Genomic DNA, 13,948 nt, shown 5'->3' with positions numbered 1-13,948 from the left:
GGGTTAAGTTCTGCAACAACCAACGCACCTGTGTCTACTGGCTTTGCAGCCTCTCCATTTGTCACAGCAGCAATAGTGTCCAGCTTACTATTACCTTCAGAAATTTCTTTCCACCACGCTATCACCTTAATGGCGAGACTATCCCAGTCTATCCTGTCTGTGCTCCAGTCATCAGCACTCTGTAGTACTGCTCCCTCTGCCCATGGAGACACAGGTGGACAGAGTGGTTTAGCAGCAGACAATCTGCACCAGTCACTGTCAACCACATCAGATTGTGATAATACATACTCCCTCATTTGAGCTATTTTCCCATTGTTTTCCACCTGAGCAGTATCAGAGCTGTCCTGGAGCCCCGCCGGCTCCAACACTGGGAATCCTCCTGAGATTTCCTGGGACAACTCTGCTGCACTACCTGTGGTTACCATGGGAGACACCAAGCCATCAACATTGTCAGTAATACACTTTTCAACATCATCATTACTTTTGAATACATCACAATAAGTACATGTATCATCAGCCATAGACATAGCAGTGTTATAAGCTTTAACAGGCTGTTTTTGGTCAGAACACACAGCACCCCGTGTAACGCTCAGCACACCACCCTTCCTCTCCAAAGGCATTCTTTTGCCCACTAGGGCGGCTCCACAGTTGTCCTGGGAAACCATGTGCCTCACCACTGCGGGCTCCTGGGAGGTTTCCCTGGGCATCTCTGTAGCACCTGTCACTAGGGAACCTGGCACACAAACTGTATTGGTCACCCCTAGGTTACCACTTCCAGCACTCTGGTGGATTACACCAGGTACATACAGAGTCCAGTCTTTTTGAGTTCTTAACCTTGCTGCAGGTTGAGCTTCAACCTGTGTCTCCCCACTACTCGGGGTAGCAAACTGCAGCAAGTCCATTTTTACCACTTCTGCTGATCTCCCAGCCGGATATACTCCCACTTCACTGGGATCAGTCCCGCAAACTGCAACAGTCTTACCATAATCTGTAGCAGGTAACTCTGGCTTCATTTGAGTACGTTGTCTATCCTTTATCGCACTTTTATTGACTAACTCTCCCTGGTGGCCATGGGATGAAACTGCAGCAGCCACTTCTGACTCCTTAGCACCCCCTGCAGGCACAACAGGTACTTCCTCACTGTTGCCAGAGGTGACTGAAAATAGGTTTGCACAAAAATCTGGGCTTGCAGACAAAGACTTCTGCCCAGTAACCACATCTCCAGGCATGTTCCATAACCTGGGACAAGAAAAAATTTCATGCCCCAGTTGACCACATTCCAGGCATGGTACATTTTTACACATATCTTTAATGGGATGCCGCTCCACATCTCCACTGTATCTCCTCCTTCCGGTTAACACCCGATCCCTTGTTGCTAAGGGAGATGGCACTCTTCCAGCTGTACTTTGCTGACTCTCCCAAAAGCAGCGACTTTGCGCTCCTTGAAGCATTGTTGCTTTAAACATGCCACGATCCTCTGTCGGCAATACGTTTCTCGCGTAGTCCACAGACTTGACATCACTGCCATTGCTACGGGCAACCACATACTTGTCAAACTTCTGATAAGCCTTTTGGACACTCCTGGGACTTAAATCAGGCTTTCTAAACATTGTTGCAGACCTCTGTCTGGCCGTGTCGCCTTGTATTGGAGACTGAGACAAAGGGCACTTGGACATAACATGCCCCCACTCTCTGCACCGAAAACAGCGCTCTTGCTTCAGAGCCTTGACAGGGCTTCCCAAATTGCATCCTCTTGTAAGCTTGGGACTTTGCACCTTAATAGCTGGCCTGCTTGCACCAGCGTTGCCAGGGGCAACAGCATGCACTTCCCCTTTAAGTGTAGCAAAAAACAGTCTGCAATGTTCTCCGGCAGGCTCAAACTCTTGCTTCATCTCTGCAGTCACTCCACCACACTTTTGCGCTTTCCAGCAAAAAAATGAAGCACTGTTACTTTAAAGCAAGTTGCTTTTCACTTCATGCAAGCTTTCCTCACCTGCACAGTGCACACACAGATTGTGCTGTCTCATGCACACAAACACAGTTCATCAATTTAACTTCTGCGCAATGCAGTTTGCCTGGCTGCCACACACCGCTAGCAGCAATTCCTGAAATGACTCACTACTGGCGCAGAGACCCGGACTTCACCGTCTGTCTGCCCGCATTCGAACACCACTTGTAATGGTTGGGGTATTTAGCTCAAGCGATAAATGCGTTTTTAGTGCAGTGAGTCCACCTCAGACAGGCATTATAGTTAAGGGCCTGGTAGCCCACGTTTATTAGACCGAAAAACAAAAGCAAAAAGGTCCATTCAGGATTCCCACGCAGGGGTTTAACTTCATTAAGCACTCCAAAAATAAGGAAAACATACCAAGCCACCTGGCTCTCTTGTCAGCAGTTCCTCTGCTTGCTCTCAAAAGATTTGCCAATTCTTTACAGCCCCCTGGACTCACTGGCTTCCTCAGTCTCCCCGACTCTCAAGGCTGGCCAGCCTTTCCCAGTCCCTGGGCAAAGAATCCCCTTTACATAGGCTGCAGACTCCCACAGGGCAGACCACTCTCCAGACACAGGTCTGTCTTCACACAGCAGTAGCAACAAGCTACACACACTCCACCTTCCTCCACCCTCTGCTCTCTCTAGCCCCTCGTTATATGGGCTGTGTGCACCTGGGCACACAACCTGCTGGCTCTCCATAAGACATGGACACAGGGTTAGAGATCCCATCCCTTTTCCCAGTGACAGGGACTATTACATAAGCAATAAATCGTTGAAAAGCTGCAATCCCGACAATAAACATCAATTGTGGAGTAAACATAAAAAATATAAGGAATTGCGCTAATACATGTGCAAGATAACATAAAAATCTTCAGTGAAAAAAATTATTATGATATTAGGTGTGAAATTAGAAATAAAGATGCATGTGGATAACGATTGATAATAGTCCACCTTAATGTCCCAATAAGTGAAAATTCAATATAATGTGTTAAAAAATCCAATTCGCCCAAAAAAGTGCAAAGAAAAAAAAAAAAAAAAGTCCAAGTGATGATTCAATCAGTGACAGCAAAGGAGAGTCCACCACCAGGGATAGAAGGGGTTGCTCCTTACCAGGTGCTCCTGTGGCCAAGGAACCGGACTTAAGGCTTTTTTATCTACATACGCTTTGTAAATGTTCACTTTGTAATTTTAACTTTCAATAAATCTCGGTGGTTTTACACTATGTGAGCCCCTTTTATATTCTATGGTGTATCCCTGCCATTGGTTTCGCTGGTGTGGCTGACGGTGAGATGACCCCTGGTGGATACCGATAGAAGTTCCCAATCTCTGTGTTATAAGATTGCCTGCTTGCTGTGATCCTCTGTAGTGGGGGGTCATGGCCATCTGGTAAGGAGTAGGGATGAGCTTCGAGTTCGAGTCGAACTCATGTTCGACTCGAACATTGGCTGTTCGCAAGTTCACCGAACAGCGAACAATTTGGGGTGTTCGCGGCAAATTCGAATGCCGCGGAACACCCTTTAAAAGTCTATGGGAGAAATCAAAAGTGCTAATTTTAAAGGCTTATATGCAAGTTATTGTCATAAAAAGTGTTTGGGGACCTGGGTCCTGCCCCAGGGGACATGGATCAATGCAAAAAAAAGTTTTAAAAACGGCCGTTTTTTCAGGAGCAGTGATTTTAATAATGCTTAAAGTCAAACAATAAAAGTGTAATATCCCTTTAAATTTCGTACCTGGGGGGTGTCTATAGTATGCCTGTAAAGGGGCGCACTTTTTATGACAATAACTTGCATATAAGCCTTTAAAATTAGCACTTTTGATTATTCATGTTCGTGTCCCATAGACTTTAACGGTGTTCGCGTGTTCGAACGAACTTTTTTCCTGTTCGCATGTTCTGGTGCGAACCGAACAGGGGGGTGTTCGGCTCATCCCTAGTAAGGAGCAACCCCTTCTATCCCTGGTGGTGGACTCTCCTTTGCTGTCACTGATTGAATCATCACTTGGACTTTTTTTTTTTTTTTGCACTTTTTTGGGCGAATTGGAGTTTTTAACACGTTATATTGAATTTTCACTTATTGGGACATTAAGGTGGACTATTATCAATCGTTATCCACATGCATCTTTATTTCTAATTTCACACCGAATATCATAATAATTTTTTTCACTGAAGATTTTCATGTTATTTTGCACATGTATTAGCGCAATTCCTTATATTTTGTATGTTTTCTCCAGACAGTAGATGGGTTTACACGGGTTCCACTGGTTTCTGCCAGTTTTGTGCTAATGGCAGTGCTGGACATCCTCCAAGGTGGAACAGAAGTAAGCATGATGTGTCCTTCATCTGCTGCATTACATTTCCTTGGCCGACCACTGTATCTACGCTCCTCAACATTGCCCGTTTTTTTTTGTTCTTCTTCATATGAGCTTGAGCAGCACACCTTGAACCCTCAGTCTGCTTTAACCACTTCAGCCCTGGAAGAATTGGCTGCTCAATGACCGGGCCATTTTTTGCGATACGGCACTGCGTCGTTTTAACTGAAAACTGCACGGTCGTGCAAAGCTGTACCCAAACAAAATTGACGTTCTTTTTTTCCCACAAATAGAGCTTCCTTTTGGTGGTATTTGATAATCTCTGTGGTTTTTATTTTTTGCACTATAAATAAAAGAAGAGCGACAATTTTGGAAAAAAAAACACAATATCTTTTACTATATGCTATAATAAATATCCCCAATTTAAAAAAAAATAATAATAATTTTTCCTCAGTTTAGGCCAATATGTATTCTTCTACATATTTTTGGTAAAAAAAAAATCGCAATAAGCGTATATTGATTGGTTTACGCAAAAGTTAGAGCGTCTACAAATTAGGGGATAGATTTATGGCATTTTTATTATTATTTTTTTTTTTACTAGTAATGGCGGCGATCTGCAATTTTAATTGGGACTGCGGACAAATTGGAGAATTGACTCATTTTTGGGACCGTTGTCATTTATACAGCGATCAGTGCTATAAAAATGTACTGATTATTGTATAAATGTCACTGTCAGGGAAGGGGTTAACACTAGGGGGTGATCAAGGGGTTAAATGTGTTCCCTAGGTGTGTTCTAACTGTGGAGGGGATGGGACCGTCTAGGGGAAGAGAGAGATCGGTGTTCATACTTGGTATGAACACACGATCTGTCTCCTCTCTCCTGGGAGAACTGGGATCTGTATGTTTACACACACAGATCCGGGTTCTCGCTCTGTCATGAGCGATCGCGGGTGCCCGGCGGCCCCCCGATGACCGGGGATGTCATTAGGGCCGCCGGGCACTCGCTTCAGCTCCGGCGTGGCGCCATGGGTGCGCGTGCGCCCCCTAGTGGTCAAAAGGCGAACCGACGTACAGTTACGCCGTTTTGTCCAGGGGAGCCAACCTGCCGCAGTACAACTGCAGCGGCTGGTCAGGAAGGGGTTAAAATTGTTGCCTGGGAGAGACCTTGCTGATGCTGTATAGCTACCTTGTGTCTTGTTGCCGCGTGGAACCTTCAGCTTCAGTCCCCGGGCTCCCCAGTGAGACAGTAGAGCCAGGGAAGGCAGCGAAAGTTGGTGGGAGGGGACCGCCTCAGGCCAACTGTAAAAGTGATCCAGCTGTTATTTATTGGCTTGGATCGTTTTTACTTTGTTCAGCATCACCAGCTGAAAGGACTGATATCTGAGCCTGGGGTCATGACTGCAGCTGCAGTCATAGCCCCAGTATAATCACTCAAACTCAAGGACCTACAGTTGACGACCTTGGGTGGCAAGTGGTTAAGTAAATAGATACCAAACGTGTCAGAACATCAAAATTGTGCTCATCCGCAAAATGGAAAAAAAACTGCGGTACCTACATTTTTTCATAGTTGATGCTTTAAAAGCCTTTATGGGATTTCAGATTAAAAGTTAACTATGAATGATGGCCCCTAGCATTTTTTGTGGAGATACCTTACATGTGGCACCATCTCTGTTCACGTACACATGCACCAGGGACGTGCAGAGAGGTGAGTGGCTGGTGAGGCACTGGCTAGTATCAGAGCCAGATACACACAGGTTACATACACCGCCATCGTTAGAGCGAGAGAAATAATTCCAGAACAAGACTTCCTCTGTAATGCCCCATACACACGGTCGGATTTTCCGATGGAAAATGTCCGATCGGAGCGTGTTGTCGGAAATTCCGACCATGTGTGGGCTCCATCCGACATTTTCCATCGGACACACAAAGTTTGAGAGCAGGATATAAAATTTTCCGACAACAAAATCTGTTGTCGGAAATTCCGATCGTGTGTACACAAATCCGACGGACAAAGTGCCGCGCATGCTCAGAATAAATAAAAAGATGAAAGCTATTGGCCACTGCCCCGTTTAGAGTCCCGATGTACGTGTTTTACGTCACCGCGTTTAGAACGATCGGATTTTCCGACAACTTTGTGTGACCGTGTGTATGCAAGACAAGTTTGAGCCAACATCCGTCGGAAAAAATCCTAGGATTTTGTTGTCGGAATGTCCGATTAATGTCCGATCGTGTGTACGGGGCATAACTCTAAACATGGAACCTCTAAAAAAATTTAAAGCGTCACCTATGGAGATTCTTAAGTACTGAAGTTTGGCGCCATTCCACAAGTTTAAAGTGGGCTAACTTTAGTGTTTTAATTTATTCATGAAACTTGTTTCCCAAAAAAACGCATTTGAAAAATTGACCGCAATGACCGCCATTTTATTCCCTAGGGGTGTCTGCTAAAACAATATATATAATGTTTGGGAAGTTCTGAGTAATTTTCTAGCAAAAAAAATGATGATTTTTACACGTAGGAGAGAAGTGTCAGAATTGGCCTGGGTGGGAAGGGGTTAATTACCATAAGTAATCTACAAATAATTAATATATCTTGTTTTTAAGGTAATTTACTATATTTTCAAAATCTGTGCTCAAGCAGATGACTTAACGGACAAATTACTGAAGTTTGAAGTTATAATTTCCAACCAGTAATTTCACAGTAAATAGATACATAATAAACAATTATCTTATAACATATAGTATAATAATATATGATTTAGCTTGTAACTTTTCAGCAGAAGATTCTCATTCTCCCTCTATAAACTGTGTGAGAAAACCATGGGGATTGTGGGTAAATCTTATACACCTAAACACATGTTTTTTCCTTCTAGTTAAGAGGGCTGGGCTGGAAGGGAGTGTTTGTCTTTTAGACACGCCCCCTTCTATGACACTGCAGTGAGAGGCGAGCCTCCACTGCAGCATTTTTATTGGACAGCTTGGGCCAGTCGTGCTTTACCATTGGTCAGGTCAAATGCTCCAAGCTGTCCATTGAGCTCAGTGCCCTCTGATAAGAAGTGAGGAGAGGCAATGAGAGCTCATCCTCTCAGTCTGCTGCAAACAGAGTGTGTAAGCCACACCTCCCAACATTTTGAGATGGGAATGAGGGACACCTACTGGCAAACGTATGTTGGCATAGGACACGCCCCCTGCCCCACCCTCTTAAAGGAGAATTAAACAAAACAAAAGGTTAATTAAATCCACAAGAGCTTTTTTTTACCACTACTATTCCTTTATATTGGCTTTTAAAATTGACAAATGCGCCAATTTAGAATTTGGATGAAAGGTTTAGCACTGGGAAACACTTTTTGAAAGATAAAAAGTGCATTTTATACACAACTATATGGATCAGACCAAAATGAGGGGGAACATGGGACATAGGGACATTGCTCCAAATCAGGGACAGTCCCTCGAAATCAGGGACAGTTGGGAGCTATGGTGTCAGCTTGTATTTAAACTGGCGGCTCTGTATGTAGCTTCTGACAGGCTGTGCAAGGAGCCCCGTATCTCCAGAACCATAGATGATAGGAGCCCCAAATTCTCTCTGTGACCCCAGGTCACCGAGCTACGATCCTTGAAGTCGATCTTTTTTTTTTATGTTCATGGCAGGTACCTCACCTGCCTCCCCTGACTGCACATCCCTGACATGCAGGCTCTGCATACACATTTGGATCAGTATGTTTGTGAAGTGGGGGGTGCTTTCAATTTTTTAAATGATTATTATTGATTCTTTAACTTTTTAATTTGTTTACACTTTTTTTTCCTTTAACTTTATTTTTATCACAAAGAAGCTAGCAAGCCCCCTGTGAGATAGTATAGACAGGTGACAAATCCTCTTCATGTAGACATCAAGGGTCTCTTACACTGCCAATGTTTCCCCTGGGTTCACTGCAGCTAATCAAGCACAGATCAGGCTATATTACCTGCCTCAACAGCTACAGTAGCTGGCGAATGACAGCTCTGAAACCGAGGGGATGAAATCATTGCAAATTAATTACTTGCAGGGGGACATCAGTGAATGGATGTTCCTCAATCTCCTCCTGCTAAAAGGATTGGGCATTTTTTAGTGGTCTAGGGCTCCCTGGAGTAAGGATGAGCCAGTAAACCACCATGGGGGGTGGGAGGCAGCAGGGAAGGTGGGTGCCCCTCTCACTACTGTAAATGATTGGGAGATAGAAGAACAGTCTGGATCACTTCTACTAAACAGATGCCTGCAGCTATGAGATTGAAGAACGGTCTGGATCACTTCTACTAAACAGATGCCTGCAGCTATGAGATTGCTTCAACCTTTTTAGGTCTGGGACACGAAAAGCAACCTAAGAGCCTTAAGTGGTTAAATTGTTAAACAGTTTTCAGTGAAACAATGAATGTTAAATTAATAACATACAGTACATATCAAGTATTCAACGTTTTACTTCCATTCCAGGTGTATGTCTTCTCTGTATTCGGAAAATAACTGGTCAGACTTTTCGCGCATGGAAAAGCTCTTAAGTAGGAGAATCAAAGCCGAGATGGAGCGGGAATGGACAAAGCCGTGGGAGAAGATAAAAGAGAAATTTCTTGGAGACTCATACTCTCTGACAGATCTTTGGGCCTATACATTCGTGTTCTCTGTCATGAATACAGTAAGTACATGCCAGGTCCTGTCCAGTTTTGGAACCCAGGAGAACCTTCAGCTTGGGGTGACTTGTCTTTAGCTTCTTGATTAATATAGATAGCACAGTCTTTGTCTCTTTCTGTTCATAGATATTAAACTCTTTATCTCATTGCTGTTTGTCTACATCAGGCTTTCTCAACCTTTTCAACACAGAGGAACCCTTGAAATAACTTTACTCTCTCAAGGAACCCCTGATACTAATGACTATACCTACAACTCATGATACATTAGTGTGATGGTCAGTGGGAAGTCGGGGTTGCCACCTTTTCTTCAAGTCAAACCCAAACACTTTAGTGGCACATGGCAATTTGTTTTTGTTGTATAAACTATACATATATTTTGCTATTAAATAACATTTCTAATCATAAGAAGTTAATAACAAGAGTCCCCCTTTACATCAGAGTCCACAGAGTTCCTGTTTTACATCTGAATCCACAAAGTTCCCCTTCTACATCTGAACTCTCAGAGTTCCCTTTCACTGTAAGGGGGGACTCTGCAGACTCTGATGTAAGGGAGAACTCTGGGAACCCTGATTTAAGGGTGTTGGTACTACAGAGTACCTGCTCTCCTGTATCATCCAGAGCTCCACCTGCAGCAGTAAGCCGTAGGGTCCACTACCTTGAGGTACACTCCAGACCCCAACGGGGTGCATCTGTCACCTGGAATCAGCCACTAATAATACTGAACCTTAGGGCACACCACTAATATCACTGAACCTTGGGGCACACCATTAATAACGCTAAACCTTGGGGTACACCACTAATAACAGTGAACCTTGGAATACACCTCTAATAACACTGAACCTTGGGGTACACCACTAATCATAAAAGTAAAAAAGTGGTTACTTTTATGCTTATTTGAGGTATTTTCTGAATTAATCTTGAGTGTTTGCCAGCGGTTCATTTTTTGCTGTGTCTGTTTATATCAGCTCTGAATATCCTCTTTCATTGTATACACCACTAATCAGACTGAACCTTGGAGTATATCACTAATAATACTGAAGGTTGGGGTACATCACTAATATTGCTAAACATTGGGGTACACCACTAGTAACTCTGAACCTTGGGGTACACCACTAATCAGACCGAAGCTTGGAGTATATCACCAATAATACTGAACCTTGGGGTACACAACTAATCAGACTGATGCTTGGAGTATATCACTAATAACACTGAACCTTGGGGTACACCACTAATATTGCTAAACATTGGGGTACACCACTAATAATGCTGAACCTAGGGGTACACCACTAATCAGACTGAATAATAATAACACTGAACCTTGGGGTACACCACTAATAACACTGAACCTTGGGGTACACCACTAATCAGACTGAACCTTGGAGTACACCACTAATAACACTGAACCTTGGGGTACACCACTAATCAGACCGAAACTTGGAGTATATCACTAATAATACTGAACCTTGGAGTACAACACTAATCAGACTGAAGCTTGGAGTATATCACTAATAACACTGAACCTTGGGGTACACCACTAATATTGCTAAACATTGGGGTACACCACTAATAACGCTGAACCTAGGGGTACACCACTAATCAGACTGAACCTTGAAGTATATCACTAATAATACTGAACCTTGGGGTACATCACTAATATTGCTAAACATTGGGGTACACCACTAGTAACTCTGAACCTTGGGGTACACCACTAATCAGACCGAAACTTGGAGTATATCACTAATCAGACTGAACCTTGGAGTACACCACTAATCAGACTGAAGCTTGGAGTATATCACTAATAACACTGAACCTTGGGGTACACCACTAATATTGCTAAACATTGGGGTACACCACTAATAATGCTGAACCTAGGGGTACACCACTAATCAGACTGAACCTTGGAGTACACCACTAAGACCACAGAACCTTGGGGTACACCACTAATAACACTGAACCTTGGGGTACACCACTATTAAACACTGAACCTTGGGGTACACCACTAATCATAAAAGTAAAAAAGTGGTTACTTTTATGCTTATTTGAGGTATTTTCTGAATTAATCTTGAGTGTTTGCCAGCGATTCATTTTTTGCTGTGTCTGTTCACGTCAGCTCTGAATATCCTCTTTCATTGTATACACCACTAATCAGACTGAACCTTGGAGTGTATCACTAATAATACTGAACCTTGGGGTACACCACTAATCAGACTGAACCTTGGAGTATATCACTAATAACACTGAACCTTGGGGTACACCACTAATCAGACTGAAGCTTGGAGTATATCACTAATAACACTGAACCTTGGGGTACACCACTAATATTGCTAAACATTGGGGTACACCACTAATAATGCTGAACCTAGGGGTACACCACTAATCAGACTGAACCTTGGAGTACACCACTAAGACCACAGAACCTTGGGGTACACCACTAATAACACTGAACCTTGGGGTACACCACTAATAACACTGAACCTTGGGGTACATCGCTAATATCACTGAACCTAGGGGTACACCACTAATCAGACTGAACCGTGGAGTACACCACTAAGACCACAGAACCTTGGGGTGCCCCACTAATAACACTGAACCTTGGGGTGAACCACCAGCACTGAACCTTGAGGTACACCACTAATCACACTGAACCTTGGGGTACACTACTAATCACACTGAACCTTGGGGTACATCGCTAATATCACTGAACATTGGGGTACACCACTAATAACGCTAAACCTTGGGGTACATAACTATTAACACTGAACCTTTGGGGTACACGTCTAATAACACTGAACCTTGGGGTACACCACTAATCAGACTGAACCTTGGAGTATATCACTAATAATACTGAACCTTGGGGTACACCACTAATAACACTGAACCTTGGAGTACACCACTAGTAACACCAAACCTTGGAGTACACCACTAGTAACACTGAACCTTGGGGTACACCACTAATAACGCTAAACCTTGGGGTACACCACTAATAATATTGAACCTTAGGGCACACCACTAATATCACTGAACCTTGGGGTACACCATTAATAACGCTAAACCTTGGGGTACACCACTAATAACAGTGAACCTTGGGATACACCTCTAATAACACTGAACCTTGGGGTACACCACTAATCATAAAAGTAAAAATGTGGTTACTTTTATGCTTATTTGAGGTATTTTCTGAATAATCTTGAGTGTTTGCCAGCGGTTCATTTTTTGCTGTGTCCGTTTACGTCAGCTCTGAATATCCTCTTTCCTTGTATACACCACTAATCAGACTGAACCTTGGAGTGTATCACTAATAATACTGAACCTTGGGGTACATCACTAATATTGCTAAACATTGGGGTACACCACTAGTAACTCTGAACCTTGGGGTACACCACTAATCAGACCGAAGCTTGGAGCATATCACTAATAATACTGAACCTTGGGGTACACCACTAATCAGACTGAAGCTTGGAGCATATCACTAATAACACTGAACCTTGGGGTACACCACTAATATTGCTAAACATTGGGGTACACCACTAATAATGCTGAACCTAGGGGTACACAACTAATCAGACTATATAATAATAACACTGAACCTTGGGGTACACCACTAATCAGACTGAACCTTGGAGTATATCACTAATAATACTGAACCTTGGGGTACCCCACTAATCAGACCGAAGCTTGGAGTATATCACTAATAATACTGAACCTTGGGGTACACCACTAATCAGACTGAAGCTTGGAGTATATCACTAATAACACTGAACCTTGGAGTACACCACTAATATTGCTAAACATTGGGGTACAACACTAATCAGACTGAACCTTGGAGTACACCATTAAGACCACTGAACCTTGGTGTACACCACTAATAACACTGAACCTTGGGGTACACCACTAATAACACTGAACCTTGGGGTACACCTCTAATAACACTGAACCTTGGGGTACACCACTAATAATACTGAACCTTAGGGGAAAACCACTAACAACACTGAACCTTGGGGTACACCACTAATAATACTGAACCTTGGGGTACACCACTAATCAGACTGAACCTTGGAGTATATCACTAATAGCACTGAACCTTGGGGTACACCACTAATATTGCTGAACCTTTGGGTACACCACTAATAACGCTGAACCTTGGGGTACACCACTAATCAGACTGAACCTTGGAGTACACCACTAATAACTCTGAACCTTGGGGTACACCACTAATATTGCTAAACATTGGGGTACACAACTAATAACACTGAACCTTGGGGTACACCACTAAAAACATTGAACCTTGTGGTACACCACTAATAACACTGAACCTTGGGGAACACTACTAACAACACTGAACCTTGGGGTACACCACTCTGTACCTTAGGGTGCCCCACTAATAACACTGAACCTTGGGGTGAACCATCAGCACTGAACCTTGAGGTACACTACTAATCACACTGAACCTTGGGGTACATTGCTAATATCACTGAACATTGGGGTACACCACTAATAACGCTAAACCTTGGGGTACATAACTATTAACACTGAACCTTTGGGGTACACTTCTAATAACACTGAACCTTGGAGTACACCACTAATCAGACTGAACCTTGGAGTATATCACTAATAATACTGAACCTTGGGGTACACGACTAATAACACTGAACCTTGGAGTACACCACTAGTAACACTAAACCTTGGAGTACACCACTAGTAACACTGAACCTTGGGGTACACCACTAGTAACACTGAACCTTGGAGTACACCACTAGTAACACTGAACCTTGGAGTACACCACTAGTAACACTGAACCTTGGGGTACACCACTAGTAACACTGAACCTTGGAGTACACCACTAGTAACACTAAACCTTGGAGTACACCACTAGTAACACTGAACCTTGGGGTACACGACTAATAACACTGAACCTTGGAGTACACCACTAGTAACACGAAACCTTGGAGTACACCACTAGTAACACTGAACCTTGGGGTACACCACTAGTAAC

The 13,948-nt window shown here is 43.4% G+C and overlaps 1 protein-coding gene across 1 annotated transcript in view; it reads left to right on the top strand.

The window, feature by feature from the left end:
* Window positions 1–13,948, top strand: part of LOC141129234 (cytosolic phospholipase A2 gamma-like) — a 97,146-nt gene that overhangs the window by 16,050 nt on the left and 67,148 nt on the right. The window contains exon 5 of the mRNA XM_073617137.1: window positions 8,762–8,960. Coding sequence (XP_073473238.1) covers window positions 8,762–8,960 — 199 coding nt within the window. The remainder of the gene's footprint in view (window positions 1–8,761; window positions 8,961–13,948) is intronic.

This window comes from Aquarana catesbeiana, linkage group LG01, assembly GCF_042186555.1.
Source record: "Aquarana catesbeiana isolate 2022-GZ linkage group LG01, ASM4218655v1, whole genome shotgun sequence".
NCBI classification, from domain to species: Eukaryota; Metazoa; Chordata; class Amphibia; order Anura; family Ranidae; genus Aquarana; species Aquarana catesbeiana.
Note: the sequence above shows the minus strand (reverse complement) of the source record. Positions and strands in the feature narration are given on the sequence as shown.